This window comes from Phocoena sinus, chromosome 1 (genome assembly GCF_008692025.1).
Source record: "Phocoena sinus isolate mPhoSin1 chromosome 1, mPhoSin1.pri, whole genome shotgun sequence".
Classification (NCBI taxonomy): domain Eukaryota; kingdom Metazoa; phylum Chordata; class Mammalia; order Artiodactyla; family Phocoenidae; genus Phocoena; species Phocoena sinus.
Genome location: NC_045763.1, coordinates 105524758 through 105541494, shown reverse-complemented (window position 1 = coordinate 105541494; position 16737 = coordinate 105524758). Strand labels below are relative to the sequence as shown.

The 16737-nt window shown below is 40.4% G+C and overlaps 1 protein-coding gene across 1 annotated transcript in view; it reads left to right on the top strand.

Annotated features, from left to right (window-relative positions):
* The window catches only part of SPAG17 (sperm associated antigen 17), a 232028-nt gene that overhangs the window by 202683 nt on the left and 12608 nt on the right, over window positions 1–16737 (top strand). The window contains 2 exon segments of the mRNA XM_032628568.1: window positions 1896–2027; window positions 13646–13782. Coding sequence (XP_032484459.1) covers window positions 1896–2027; window positions 13646–13782 — 269 coding nt within the window.

The window sequence follows — 16737 nt, the reverse complement described above, 5'->3', positions numbered from 1 at the left end:
AATGATGGAAAATCTGAAAGAGAAATTAAGGAAAGACTCCCATTTACCATTGCAACAAAAAGAATAAAATACCTAGGAATAAACCTACCTAAGGAGACAAAAGACCTGTATGCAGAAAACTATAAGACACTGATGAAAGAAATTAAAGATGATACAAACAGATGGAGAGATATACCATGTTCTTGGATTGGAAGAATCAACATTGTGAAAATGACTCTACTACCCAAAGCAATCTACAGATTCAATTCAATCCCTATCAAACTACCAATGGCATTTTTCACAGAACTAGAACAAAAAATTTCACAATTTGTATGGAAACACAAAAGACCCCGAATAGCCAATGCAATCTTGAGAAAGAAAAATGGAGATGGAGGAATCAGACTCCCTGACTTCAGACTGTACTACAAAGCTACAGTAATCAAGACAGTATGGTACTGGCACAAAACCAAAAATATAGATCAATGGAACAGGATAGAAAGCCCAGAGATGTACCCACAGGGAGAGGGAAGTATAAGCTGGGACAAAGTAAGAGAGTACCATTGGCATATATACACTCCCAAATGTAAAATAGATAGCTAGTGGGAAGCAGCTGCATACCACAGGGGTGTCAGCTCAGTGCTTTGTGACCATCTAGAGGGGTGGGATAGGGAGGGTGGGAGGGAGACACAAGAGGGAGGGGTTATGGGGTTATATGTATATGTATAGCTGATTCACTTTGTTATACAGCAGAAACTAACACAACAATGTAAAGCAATTATACTCCAATCAAGATGTTAAAAAAGAAAGTAAATGTCATTAAAAAATTTTTTTAAACATGAGGTGATTGTTCTATAATAAAAAAGACAAAAGAGGCATAAAAACTACTTGTGATACATACATTTTGGATGCTGGGTTGGGAAAAAACTGCTATCAAAAATATTTGGATGAATTACATGAGTTTGATTTAGGGACTCTATATGAGAGGGCATTGTTGGATTACTGTAACTTTTTTCGGGTTCGGTGATGCTGTTGTGGACGTGTAGGGGAATGTCTTCATTTCAGGAGATGCATGTTGAAGAATTTAGGGATGAAATGAAATTTAGTGCTTCTCTTTAATAAACTGGGTGGTTAAAATGCCCAGATAGAGGGATTTTCTATTGTACAATACCACAAATTCAGCTGCCTGGAATGAGCACAGCCAATTACCACAGAGTTTGCCAAGCAAAGATTAAGTCTGGAACAATGACTTGTAGATGTGATGGGGCTAAATCAGGGATGAAGTCTGATGGTGCTTGTGCTGCCACCTGCACCCTGGGCAGAAGACACTAACCAATCAAACCTACTCTCCCCTTGAAAGAGGGCGAGGCCACAGTTTCTTCAACACAGTCCTCTGGGCAGCCACCACCATTTAGCCAGGGTTGGTGTACACACAAGTTGAAGTGTGTTTGCGTCCCCAGTCCTTGATATATTTATTTAAAATTTGTTTCATTTTGCACTGATTTCTTAGAGTGCATTTTAATAAAGAGCTACATATTCATAGTAATAAATGGATTTAAGAGTGGAAACTTTAAAAAAAATATCACCTTTTAGTTACTCTCGCCAAGTAAAAGTAGGCCAAATTACCTGGTCCCTGTTTCATAAGCCAACAAGGTAACAACTACTATGTGGTCATAAGGCCCAGAAAGAACCAGCTAGCCCCTTGGGAGTTTGAGTTTTACAGATACTGTCTTGTTTGTTAATGGCAAACATTTGTCATATAATGATAATCCCAGCCTCTTAATGGCTTTCTTCCATTTAGTCTTTCTAAAGACGGTGGGGGGAAAGGCCCCTCGTTCATTGTAATACAAACATTAGTAGTCATTGTATCGTTGTCCAGAATATTACTTTAAAATATTTGTTCTGGTTTTCTTTTTAAGATTCCCAGAAAAATAAAGTTTCAGAACAGGAATCCTCAGATACACTTAGTCTTCCAAAATCGGAGAACTTTGTGAATACCAAGGAGTCTGCTAGCCAGAAACAAACTGAAAATTTAACAGCATCTATCAAAGGTATGGCAGTCATTTGCTTTATCTCATTGTTTCTCAACACTGAACATCATTTCTTTTTGGAGTATGGGAGATGGCCCTGGGGACTGAGGGCATGGTTGGCGGTTACAGAAAAAATTCTAGAGGGTCATGGATCCTGAACCTATGGGACTTTGTAAGGCTTATTAGCACATCAAAGTATCTCAAAAAATATTTTGAGAATGACTACAAGTTCTACATTGAAGGGAAGAGATGACAAAATTTATTTTAAGATTTGTTATTTTATTTCTTCATTTTATTTTATTTTGATTCATTTATTATTTTATTTTATCCCTCATGGTTCTAAGAGCTTCTGTGATTTACTGAAACGCAGGAACCTGGTAGCTTTGTTTGAGCAGCCAGTGATTTGGTAGTTGGACTTAGATTTACCTATTACTTCCTTGTTATGCAGGTGCTAGAAGAGAAACGTCAGATGTAGTCTCTGTCTTGCACAGCACATCGACTTATTGGGGTAGCAGAAACTGAAGTGTGGAATACTACAGAATAATATCTAGTTCCCGTGGAGTCACATGACACTGATTTCACAGCAGTTAATTCAACCAAATATGGGTGGTAAAAAAAGAAAGAAAGAAAAACAGAGTAATTGAAATTGTGTAGATACATTTGCACCCCTTGATTCCTGTGGGCATGTTCCATATTGAAAGTGAGCTGGGAATCTGCTGATGGGTCTCAGTTACCTCTTATAGAGGGAGCATCTTGCCACATTTATGGGTGAATTAGGGATTTACCTTATACAAGCTTTTTGCCTTCCTGATTTAATCTTCTCTCTCTTATAAGGTTTATTCATTTAGGGGGTGATTTACTCACTGCCAGGCATTGTTCTAGGCATGGAAATACAGCAATTAAGAAGCCAAAGACATATGCAGCTGAACATGCTATGGGCAAACCTAGACAATAAATAAGTAAACACATCAAATTCAGATTATAATAAATGGTGTCACATAATGTAACAGTATAATGTATGGAGAGTGTCTCGGGGAGAGAGACAGCACTCCATTAGGGGGTTTGAAGGCCCCTCTGTGAAGGGACATTTGAGCTGAGACAAGAAGGACAAGAAGGAGGCAGCCATTCAAAGACTCAGGGGAAGGAATATTCCAGGTAGTGGGAACAGCAAATATGGAGGCCCTGAGGAGAGAAGAAACAGAAAATAAGGCATGGAGCTGGAAGAAAATGGGCATCAGAACAAGTAGAAGGTGAGGTCAGAGAGAGGGACAGCAGTGAGATCCCGTGATGCTGCATAGGGAACTTTGAGTTGTATTCTAAGTGGAGTTGTAGTCAAACACCACTGGAAGGTTTTGAGCAGCAGGGTCGTTACCTTACTAATTTATATTTGAAATAGATCCCTCTGGTAGACGTGTGGCCAATAGCTCATGGCGAGGGAAAGGAGAAGTGGGGAAGGTGGAAGCAGGGAGGAAGCAACAGAAGATACGTGTGAGTGTGGACAGAGACCTGGACTAAGGAGCTCGAGGTGGAGATGGTGAGAAGCAAATTAATTGGAAATATATCCTGGAGGTAGAGACAACAGGGCTTGCTGGTCGATTGGACATGAGGGTGAGAATAAGAGGAGTCAAGGGTGATTCCTAAGTTAACTAATGTGACCAGTTGTGAGGCTGAGAATTGGTAGTTGTAACAGGTTTCCAGATGGTGCTGATACAGGGCCAGGCTTTGAGAACCAACCTAAGGCAAACTCTAGAATGTAAAAATCAGGCAGAGGAGGAGCCAGTTAAGGCAGCTAAGAAGAAAAAGCCAGCAAGGTAGATGAAAAATAGGAGTGTGAAAATGACTGAGTGTTTCGAGTATATTAAGTGCTCCTCAAAAGTCGAGTAAGATAAAGAATCACCATGGAATTGGGCAATAGTGATCACTGGTGATCTAGACAAGAGCAGTTCCAGGGCACGGGGGAGACCAAAGCCAACTGAAGCTGCTTATGTATAGAATGGCTAAAGAGGAATCAGCAGCAGGAATACATAGATGTAACCAAGAGTCTTGCGGAAAAGAATAAAGTAGTGGGACGGCAGCTGGAGGGAGATGTGTGACCAAGTGAGAGGTTTTTTAAAAATTAGACATACTAGAGCATGTTGATTTGCAAATGATGATAATTCTGTAGGAAGAAAGGACTTACGATGCAGGAGAAGGGAGCCTGATTGCAGGATAGCAAAGTGTTAAAGAAGGTGAGAGAACATGACATTTGGGGCAGACCCTGAGTGGCAGATTTGACCTCAGATGTGAGCAGGTCACCTCATCCACAGTGACAGGAGAAAGGAGAAAGAATACAGTTACATGGTATTGGGGAGATGAGTGAGTGTGATGGCAAAGGAGTGGATATAATGATAAGAATATAAAATCCATTCCAGAGAAACAGGAAAGCAAAACAAGAAAGGGTGACTGATTGTTTAAAGTGACAGTGTCCATTGATTAGAGGTCTCAAGAAGGTCAAATAATTGCTTGACAGATATGATAGAGTAATAAGCTAGAAGAATAGGAAGTAGTGATCTAGAGAGGGTAGCTTGAAACAGAGATTTGGAAAGTGGTAAAATTATTGGTGTTGCCAAGGGCAAAGATATGACCGTGGGAGTTTCTGAGATGGAGAAGAGGAAAAGATGAAGAAACAGGGCGATGGAAAAATCAGAGCAGACAGGGTGTTGGATGGGTCACCCAGGGTATGTCACCAAAAGCCATGAAGTGGAAGACCATCCAAGGTGTCAAGATCTGCAATGAATCAAGGGAATGATTGAGAAGGTCAGTAACTGACAACTACTTGGAGATGTCGTAGGTAAAACAGTACGATGGCATGAGATTCAAAGGAATGGGAGTGTTTGAAGGAGCAAAAAAATTGTTTTGAAACAAGAGGGACACCTACAGCACCCCTACATGCTGAAATACTTGCGCTAATAAGAGACAATAATGTGATTCCACTATAAGTGGTAAATTAAATTTTGATATAAACAAAGTTTAAAGAAGTTCAGAGTAGGAAGAGATTAACACAAGCAGTGAGGAAAACTTTATGGGAGAGGTGGTCTTAAAGAATAAATGCAATTGCATAGATTTTAAAGTTTAAGATTGGATCACCTGAGACAACCCTCATTTCGCTTGAGGAAACTGAAACCTAGAGAAAGTCAAGCAACATCTAAAATCATACAGCAAATTTGGGACTGTGCCAGGGCCAGAAAATGAGTTTTTGACTCTGAATTCTCTATAGTTTACTACACTACCCTCCAGATGTAGGGAAGAGAAGAGTATTTTATACAAAAAAAAAAAGAATGTGTTCAAAAGCCTGAGTAGAAATGAACTGGAAACCATTGTAAGTAGATCAGAGTATTCTTATTTGGTACTAGTACGAGAAATGTTTGGGAAATAAAAGAGAATCAGAGGAGATTTGGATTTGGTGAAATAAAACTGAACTTGTCAGCATTCGCTATGATAGCACTGCATAAATCCTATAGTGGCTAAGCAACCAGTTTTGGGGGCTGTGAGCTGACTGTGCAGCCTGCAGGCAGCACGTGCTGCAGTCAGCACCAGGCCCCTGAGATCTGTCTCTTCCCAGCCCCACATTCAACAACACCACGTTGAGAGCATGAGTCAACCACCGTGAGAAATCAGCAAATGCCACACACTTGCAAAGTGTACCAACCAGGTCGGTTTTTCTCCGGGGAGGCAGTTGTTAAGCTTTTTAGTACACCCGCGGCCGCAGGCAGAGCTCAGGTGTATTCTGCTCCCGTGATGAAGGAGCCCCACCCTCTGTGGCTGGCTGTCCTCAGGACACAGGGTCGGAGCTCAGGAGAAGTGCATCAGGACCATCAAGAGAGGTGGATTGTGGGCTGCCGCTCTCAGCCTCTGCTCAGAACTGGCGCAGCCGTTTCCACGTACATTTATGAGCAAGTCCTAAAGGCTGAGCTCAGAGTCAACGGGGGGCAGAGAAATACGCTCCATCTACAGGGAAGCCATGCTCAGAGATGAAGTACATAAAGCTGTGCTCTGAGAGGAGGCAAAAAACCAAAACCAAAACATTATTGTGCATAAATACCACAGTCGACCTCAGCATAGAAACAGGGAACCGTTACTTGTTCTTCAGTTGTGTCGGATTCAGCCGTAATTTCAGATGATTCCACTAGTTGGACTATCCCAGTTGTTTAAAGATTATTTAATTTATTTTTAGCTGCATTGGGTCTTAGTTGCAGCACGCACGATCTTTCCTTGTAGCACACGAGCTCTTCGTTGTGGTGCCCGGGCTTCTCTCTAGTTGTGGCATGCAGCTTTTCTCTCTCTGGTTGTGGTGTGGAGGCTCCAGGGCACGTGGGCTCTGTAGTTGTGGCATGCAGGTTCCTGAGCGCGTGGGCTCTCTAGTTGAGGCTCGCGAGCTCAGTAGTTGAGGCGGGCGGGCTTAGTTGCCCCATGGCACGTGGGATCTTAGTTCCTTGACCAGGTATTGAACCCGCTTCCCCTGCATTGTAAGGTGGATTCTTTATCACTGGACCACCAGGGAAGTCCCCCAGTTGTTAAGTATTAAAATACTTCTGGTGCTCATGGAACATTCTCCAGGATAGATCATATCTTGGGTCACAAATCAAGCCTTGGTAAATTTAAGAAAATTGAAATTGTATCAAGTATCTTTTCTGACCACAACGCCATGAGACTAGATATCAATTACAGGAAAAGATCTGTAAAATATACAAACACATGGAGGCTAAACAATACACTACTTAATAATGAAGTGATCACTGAAGAAATCAAAGAGGAAATAAAAAAATACCTAGAAACAAATGACAATGGAGACACAACGACCCAAAACCTATGGGATGCAGCAAAAGCAGTTCTAAGGGGGAAGTTTATAGCAATACAAGCCCACCTTAAGAAGCAGGAAACATCTCGAATAAACAACCTAACCTTGCACCTCAAGCAATTAGAGAAAGAAGAACAAAAAAGCCCCAAAGCTAGCAGAAGGAAAGAAATCATAAAAATCAGATCAGAAATAAATGAAAAAGAAATGAAGGAAACGATAGCAAAGATCAATAAAACTAAAAGCTGGTTCTTTGAGAAGATAAACAAAATAGATAAACCACTAGCCAGACTCATCAAGAAAAAAAGGGAGAAGACTCAAATCAATAGAATTAGAAATGAGAAAGGAGAAATAACAACTGACACTGCAGAAATAAAAAAAATCATGAGAGATTACTACAAGCAACTCTATGCCAATAAAATGGACAATCTGGAAGAAATGGACAAATTCTTAGAAATGCACAACCTGCCAAGACTGAATCAGGAAGAAATAGAAAATATGAAGAGACCAATCACAAGCACTGAAATTGAAACTGTGATTAAAAATCTTCCAACAAACAAAAGCCCAGGACCAGATGGCTTCACAGGTGAATTCTATCAAACGTTTAGAGAAGAGCTAACACCTATCCTTCTCGAACTCTTCCAAAATATAGCAGAGGGAGGAACACTCCCAAATTCCTTCTACGAAGCCACCATCACCTTGATACCAAAACCAGACAAGGATGTCACAAAGAAAGAAAACTACAGGCCAATATCACTGATGAACATAGATGCAAAAATCCTCAACAAAATACTAGCAAACAGAATCCAACAGCACATTAAAAGGATCATACACCATGATCAAGGGGGGTTTATTCCAGGAATGCAAGGATTCTTCAATATACGCAAATCTATCAATGTGATAAACCATATTAACAAATTGAAGGAGAAAAACCATATGATCATCTCAATAGATGCAGAGAAAGCTTTCGACAAAATTCAACACCCATTTATGATAAAAACCCTCCAGAAAGTAGGCATAGAGGGAACTTTCCTCAACATAATAAAGGCCATATATGACAAGCCCACAGCAAACATCATCCTCAATGGTGAAAAACTGAAAGCATTTCCACTAAGATCAGGAACAAGACAAGGTTGCCCACTCTCACCACTCTTATTCAACATAGTTTTGGAAGTTTTAGCCACAGCAATCAGAGAAGAAAAGGAAATAAAAGGAATCCACATCGGAAAAGAAGAAGTAAAGCTGTCACTGTTTGCAGATGACATGATACTATACATAGAGAATCCTAAAGATGCTACCAGAAAACTACTAGAGCTAATCAATGAATTTGGTAAAGTAGCAGGATACAAAATTAATGCACAGAAATCTCTGGCATTCCTATATACTAATGATGAAAAATCTGAAAGTGAAATCAAGAAAACACTCCCATTTACCATTGCAACAAAAAGAATAAAATATCTAGGAATAAACCTACCTAAGGATACGAAAGACCTGTATGCAGAAAATTATGAGACACTGATGAAAGAAATTAAAGATGATACAAATAGATGGAGAGATATACCATGTTCTTGGATGGGAAGAATCAACATTGTGAAAATGACTCTACTACCCAAAGCAATCTACAGATTCAATGCAATCCCTATCAAACTACCACTGGCATTTTTCACAGAACTAGAACAAAAAATTTCGCAATTTGTATGGAAACACAAAAGACCCCGAATAGCCAAAGCAATCTTGAGAACGAAAAAAGGAGCTGGAGGAATCAGGCTCCCTGACTTCAGACTATACTACAAAGCAACAGTAATCAAGACAGTATGGTACTGGCACAAAAACAGAAAGATAGATCAGTGGAACAGGATAGAAAGCCCAGAGATAAACCCATGCACATATGGACACCTTATCTTTGATAAAGGAGGCAGGAATGTACAGTGGAGAAAGGACAGCCTCTTCAATAAATGGTGCTGGGAAAACTGGACAGGTACATGTAAAAGTATGAGATTAGATCACTCCCTAACACCATACACAAAAATAAGCTCAAAATGGATTAAAGACCTCAATGTAAGGCCAGAAACTATCAAACTCTTAGAGGTAAACATAGGAAGAACACTCTATGACATAAATCATAGCAAGATCCTTTCTGACCCACCTCCTAGAGTAATGGAAATAAAAACAAAAATAAACAAATGGGACCTAATGAAACTTCAAAGCTTTTGCACAGCAAAGGAAACCATAATCAAGACCAAAAGACAACCCTCAGAATGGGAGAAAACATTTGCAAATGAAGCAACTGACAAAGGATTAATCTCCAAAATTTACAAGCAGCTCATGCAGCTCAATAACAAAAAAACAAACAACCCCATCCAAAAATGGGCAGAAGACCTAAACAGACATTTCTCCAAAGAAGATATACAGAATGCCAACAAACACATGAAAGAATGCTCAACATCATTAATCATTAGAGAAATGCAAATCAAAACTACAATGAGATATCATCTCACACCAGTCAGAATGGCCATCATCAAAAAATCTAGAAACAATAAATGCTGGAGAGGGTGTGGAGAAAAGGGGACACTCTTGCACTGCTGGTGGGAATGTGAATTGGTTCAGCCACTATGGAGAACAGTATGGAGGTTCCTTAAAAAACTACAAATAGAATTACCATATGACCCAGCAATCCCACTACTGGGCATATACCCTGAGAAAACCAAAATTCAAAAAGAGTCATGTACCAAAATGTTCATTGCAGCTCTATTTACAATAGCCCGGAGATGGAAAGAACCTAAGCGCCCATCATCGGACGAATGGATAAAGAAGATGTGGCACATATACACAATGGAATATTACTCAGCCTTAAAAAGAAATGAAATTGAGTTATTTGTAATGAGATGGATAGACCTAGAGTCTGTCATACAGAGTGAAGTAAGTCAGAAAGACAAAGACAAATACCGTATGCTAACACATATATATGGAATTTAAGGGGAAAAAATGTCATGAAGAACCTAGGGATAAGACAGGAATAGAGGCGCAGACCTACTGGAGAACGGACTTGAGGATATGGGGAGGGGGAAGGGTGAGTTTTGACAGGGCAAGAAAGAGTCATGGACATATACACACTAACAAACGTAGTAAGGTAGATAGCTAGGGGGAAGCAGCCGCAAGGCACAGGGATATTAGCTCGGGGCTTTGGGACAGCCTGGAGGGGTGGGAGGGGGAGAGTGGGAGGGAGGGAGACGCAAGAGGGAAGACACATGGGAGCACATGTATATGTATAGCTGATTCACTTTGTTATAAATCAGAAACTAACACACTATTGTAAAGCAATTATACCCCAATAAAGATGTTAAAAAAAAAAATGTAAATAACAAAAAAAAAAAAAAAAGAAAGAGCAGTAGGAGATTTTAGCTATCATGAATAAGGAACTTCGGAGAGAGGAAATATATACAGAGGTATTGTAGGAAGCTTTCCTTTCTGCTTTTTCAGTGAAAGGCCTCTGTATTACATCTCTAAGGAAACTTATAATAATAAAGATCTTTATTATTCATCAAAAAAATAAAAAATAAAAATAAAATACTTCTGTATCAGCTGGTGACCAGCTGCTGTTCCAAGCCCCTCAAGTACTCCCTCCTCCTCCCCCCATCCCTAGGGAAGCCCTGGGTAGGCTTCAGTGGATAATAATCCATCTATTATGAGAGGCAGTATGGTATACAGCAGAGCTAAGGCTCTACCTGACTCCTTATATAATAGCTTATGACTTATATAATTATATAATCACATATATATAATATGACTTATATAATAACTTATGTAAGGCTCTACCTGACTCCTCATATAATAACTATGTTACAGTGGGCATGCTCTTTAACCCCTCTATATATTCCTGTTTCCTCTTCTGTAAAGGGGGTATAATGGTATATACATTATAGGGTTGTGAGGATTAAATTAGTTAGTATATGTAAAATGCTTACAGCAGTGCCTGGCACATGAGAAACTCCATATCAGTATTTACTATTAATAATAATAGTATGAGAGATTATTTGATACCCATTAGACTGGTGAAATGCATTCATATAAGACAGTAATATGCATATGCTAAGAATACAAGCAAAAAGACACATCAAGCCATTAGAATGGTTGCCTATGTAGGCAGTAGTGACCAAAGAGAATAAATACATTAGAACACTGATCACTGAGCTCCATCCCCAGAGATTCTGATTCTGTTCTGGTCTGAAATACAGCTTATCTGGTATGTGGCTAGGGAATCTCTATTTTACCAGAGTCAGCCCAGGGGATTATGAAGCACAGGTGAATTTGGGACACACTGGGTAGTTGTCTAGGAAAAACTCACTACTCATATGGAACACTTCTGTGACCAGATATGCATGATTTTTCTCACACCAAGCAATTCTGCAACACCAGCTGAGTGTCCTACAATTCAATTCTGACACTAACCAGAGTTAGCACAGACGCTACAGGTTAAGGGCTCAGACTCACAAGGCTGCCCACCACCCACTTCAGATGCCAGCCACAGGTACAGGTTGTCACTTGTGCTTCTGACCAATCAGCTATAAATTGTGGTTCTGATGACCTCCTTTTATGGTTCCATAATTTACTAGAACAGTTCACAGAACTCATATATTATTATATAATAGGAGACGTGATAAATGACAGAGATGAGTAGCCAGAGGAAGAGGTACACAGGGCAAGGTCTGGAAGGGTTTAGCATGGTAGCTTCTGTCCCTGTGGTGGTGTGGTCCACCACCCTCCCGACCTGTGGATGTGCTTACCAACTCGGAAGCTCTCCGAACTCTGTGCTGTAGGGACTTTTGTGGAGACTTCATCATGTAGGCATGATTAACTCCATCTCCATGTCCCCTCTCCTTCCCAGAAGATGGGGGGGTGGGGCTGAAAGTTCCAAGCTTCTAATCATGGCTTGGTTTTCCTGATGACCTGCCCCCATCCTGAAGCTATCCAGGAGCCCACCAAGAGTCACTTCATTCAGGTCAAAAGACACACCTATCACCCAGGAATTTCCAAGGGATTTAGGAGCTCTGTGTCAGGAATCAGGGTTAAAGACCAAATATTTAAAGATACTCCTAACACTCTTATCACTTAGGAAATCACAAGGGATTTAGGAGTGCCATGCCAGGAACCAGAGGCAGAGATGAATATACATTTTCTATTATCTTACACTACCAGGAGTGTGATCCTTGTGGAATCTGACACACCTGGGTATACGTCCCACCTTGCCACTTTTCAGTTTCCAGGCCAAGTTTTTTTAACTTCAGTTTCCTCATCTGTAGAAAAGAGATACTACTGTTATATTAGTCAGGACTCTTCAATTTGAGAACTGAAACTCAAACCCATTGAACAACAACAAAAAAGCCAGTGGGTGGGGTGGTGTTTATTGATGCTCAAAAGCAAACCACAGAAAAGTGGCTATGGTGCTAGCCCAGGGATGACAGGATGCAGGCACTCAAGCTTTTCAGGGGAGTGTTTGCGTCTGATTGTCTGTCTCTCTGGGCATCCTCCCTGCCTCTGTGTTGTCACATCCTTACTTGTCCCTGTTTCAGAGGTCCCCAACCCTCTGTTAGGAACCGGGCCGCACAGCAGGAGGTGAGCGGCGGGCAAGCGAGTGAAGCTTCATCTGCCGCTCCCCATCGCTCGCATTACCACCTGACCATCCCCCCACCCCCGCCACCGCCGTCCATGGAAAAATTCTCTTTCACAAAACTGGTCCCTCGTGCCAAAGAATTAGGGACTGCTGCCCTGTTTGGTTTTATCCTCTCCTACAAAGGACAGGCTATGTCCATGTGGCAGGGACATGATCAGAGAGGTCCAAGCTTCTGATTCTTCCAGACCCATAATCCAATGGACAAGTTGGGATCATCCTGGTCAGCTTCAGGAAATATCCAGGTGAAGGGCCTGTGTTGGCTTTGCATAGGTCGTGCACCATCCTGATGCCTGGGGCCAGGGGTGTTGTGGCACTAGAAGTATGTGTGCTGGGAGTGGGTGTGGAGGTGGGCAATGGGGAGAATGCTCAGCATACAAAGATTACAATTACCATTACCTTCAGCTCAGAGGACTTTATGAGAACTAAGTGAGATGCTATATGTAAAAACATGCATGTGGTGCTTGCCTGCAGACAGTGGGCACTCAAATATTGGTTCCCTTCCCTTTCCTCTCTTGATGACTTAAATTCAAGAAAGGATGTTTAAATATGCTGATCTAAAACACAATTCTTATTAAACCCCCTGGATATTTGGAAAAATACATAAAATTGCAGCTGTGTAGATTATCTACTTTTGCTCCCTCCTTCACCAAATTTAGTGATCTGGGGATTTGATTCCTTGGCTTAATTTATCTATGATTACTACACCACTTTTTCAAACTATAAATTTACTAGTTGAAACAAAGAAATTCTTAAAGATTTTTTTCCTCATTAGTTTTAAGAAATCTTTGAGAGTAACATTTTATTGAACTGTGCCTTGTTGATTTACAGGCAAGTCACTCAATTTCTTAGCATCTGATTTTTCTCATTTATTGAAAAAAAGGTGATGCTAATAGCATCTGCTCTGCCCATCTCATAGGATTGTTGTGAAGACTAATTTTAGGTAAAATCTCTTTGTAAAATGCAAAGATAGAACACTAGAATTAATAAAAGCCTTTATTCCTGTAAATAAGCTCTTTAAGAAGGAAAGAAGAAAATTTCCCAAGTTGGTTCTATGTTCTTCTATGCTCTGGTATGATCTTGAATGTCTTTGGAAGCAACGTCCACGTGGTGTAATTTCAGTGTTCTCTCTAACAGAACCAGAATCGTGTGTGCCTCTGAAAATTCCAACCCAGTCACTGCTGCAGGATGTGGCAGGACAAGCAAGAAAAGAGAAAGTGAGGCTACCTCACTGTTTGCTGAGTTCCAAGCCCAAGTCTCAACCTCTCAAAAAGGTAAAACAGACATGGGAAGAAATTTCCCAGAGCCAGTTAGCATTTTATATATTCCTGGTTGATTGAGGCTATTGATTTCCAGCCACTGTGTATTACTGTTTAATATAAGAACCATCTCAACATGAATCCCTTCAGGTCACACAGAGATAAACCAGGGCAGTGCTTTGCTGGAGCCAGCTTATATACACACTCATGAGAGAAAATTTATGAGCCAGTGTTAAATCATCATTAGCTTGCAGTCAGCCACGCTGGGAGTTCTTATGCCATAGAAATCGGCGAATGCTACTGATAAAGGCTCTTTTCTGAGAGCCAGTTTACCAGCACACTGTTGGCGGAGGGGATCATTGGGCACCCTTCTCATGACTCTTAGGATAAAATCCAGATGACCTAGCATGACTCCAAGGCATGGCTCCATTTGCTTCTCTACCCTCACCTTGTCTCAAACTCACTACACTTCACCCATTGTGGACTTCTCTTAGTTCTTTAAAAGCACCAAGCTCCTTCCTCAGAGCCTCTAAGATTAAGATTCCATCTCAGTTCTGTTGTAAAGGTTTCCTTGAGCCCACCAATCAAGGTTTGGTAGTTATCCTTTAGAAATTTCATGGCACACTGTGTTCATTACCATCAGAGAAGGTATTGCAATGTATATAAGTGACATGTGATAGAAGTGCTTCTCAAACTTTAACGTGCATGTGAGTTATTTGGGGACTTTGTTAAAATATAGATTCCGACTTATTGGCTCTGGTGTGGGGCCCGAGATTCTGCAGTTTTAACAGGCTCCCAGGTGAGGTCAGGAAATAACAGCATAGGGCAATAGCTCTCAAAGCATGATTACCTGACTGGAAGCATTGGCAACACCTGAGACCTTTTCATAAATTCAGATTCATGGGCCCCATCCCAGATGTACTGATGGAGAAACTCTGGGGTTGGAGTCAGCAATTTGTGTCTTAAGGAGTCCTCAGTAGACTGTGCTCCTCTCCAGAGCAGGTTTTCTTTATCTTTGTAGACACTTCCCCTCCCCACCTACCTACTCTGTACTCCACCCCATCCCAGACTTACTAATGGAGAAACTCTGGGAGTGGAGTCAGCAGGTGGTGTCTTAACCAGTCCTCCAGGTGATTCTGATGGGAGCTAAAGTTTGATCATCACTGGCACAGAAGAAAGAGTACACACTTTAGAATCAGGCAAACTTGAGTTTCACACTTTGCCACGTAACACTTGAGCAAGTTACCTGTCTTTCAGTTCTCTGAACTTGAGCTTCTTTATCCTTAAAACAAAGCCTAAAATACTTCCTTACAGTGCTGTGGTAAGGATTACATAGACCATAAATGTTCATTTCCTCTCCCAACCAAGCAGTTATTTTTTTCTGGTAACGGAGGCTTTTCTTTTCTTTCTTTTTTTTTTTTTTTTTTTTGCGGTACGCGGGCCCTCACTGTTGTGGCCTCTCCTGTTGCGGAGCACAGACTCCGGACGCTTAGGCTCAGCGGCCATGGCTCACGGGCCCAGCGGCTCCACGGCATGTGGGATCTTCCCGGACCGGGGCACGAACCCATGTCCCCTGCATCGGCAGGTGGACTCTCAACCACTGTGCCACCAGGGAAGCCCCTCACTGTGGTTTTGATTGGCATTTACCTGCTGATTAGTTACTGCTGAGCATCTTTTCATGTGTCTGTTGGCTGTCTTCTTTGAAAAAAGTCTATTGAGGTCCTCTGGCCAGTTTTTAATTGGGTTGTTTGGCTTTTTGATGTTGCGTTGTTTGAGTTTTTTGTATGTTTTTATGCTAAGCATCTGTTCATGTTGTCTGTTGGCCATCTTTATTTCTTTGATAAAAATCTTACTCAGGTCCTCTGACCATTTTTTAATTGGGTTGTTTGGTTTTTTGATGTTAAGCTGTTTGAGTTTTTTGTATATTTTGGTTATTAACCCCTTATGAGATATATTGTTTGCAAATATCTTTTCCCATTCAGTAGTCTGCCTTTTCATTTTGTTGATAGTTTCCTTCATGGTGCAAAAAGTTTTTTAGCTTGATGTAGTCTCATTTGTTTATTTTTGCTTTTGTTTCCCTTGTGTGAGGAAACAGATCCAAAAAAGTTACTAAGATTGATGGCAAAGAGCATACTGCTTATGTTTTATTCTAGTTTTATGGTTTCAGGTCTTACATTTAAGTTTTGAATACATTTTGAGTATTTTTGTATATGGTGTGAGAAAGTAGCCCAGTTTGATTATTTTGCATGGAGCTGTCCTGTTTTCCCAACAACATTTATTGAAAAGGCTATCTTTTCCCCATTGTAATTCTTGCCTCCTTTGTCATAGATTGACTAACCATAAAAGCATGAGTTTATTTCTGAGCTCTCTATTCTGTTCCATTGATCTATGTGTCTCTTTTTATGCCAGTACCATACTGTTTTGATTACCATAGCTCTGTAGTGTAGTTTGAAATCAGAAAGCATAATACCTCCAGCTCTGTTCTTTCTCAAAATTGCTTTTGTGTTTCCATACAAATTTTAGAATTAAATCATCTAGTTATATTTGATCTGGTTCTGTGAAAATTGCCTTTGGTATTTTGATTGGGATTGCATCAAATCTGTAGATTGCCTTGGATAGTATGGTCATTTTAACAATATTCTTTCAATCCATGAATACAGTATATCTTTCCATTTATTTGTGTCATCTTCAATTTCTTTCATCAGTGTCTTATAGTTTTCAGAGTACAAGTCTTTTACCTCTTTGTTTACATTTATTCCTAGGTATTTTATTCTTTTTGATGCAATTGTAAATGGGATTTTTTACTTAATTTCTCTTTCTGATAGTTCATTATTAGTGTATAAAAATGCAACAGATACAGATATCTGTATATTAATTTTATAACATTCAACTTCACTGAATTAAGTTATCAGTCCTAATAGTGTGTGAATTTTTTCTAGATTCTACCAGTAACATTTTATTATACTTGCT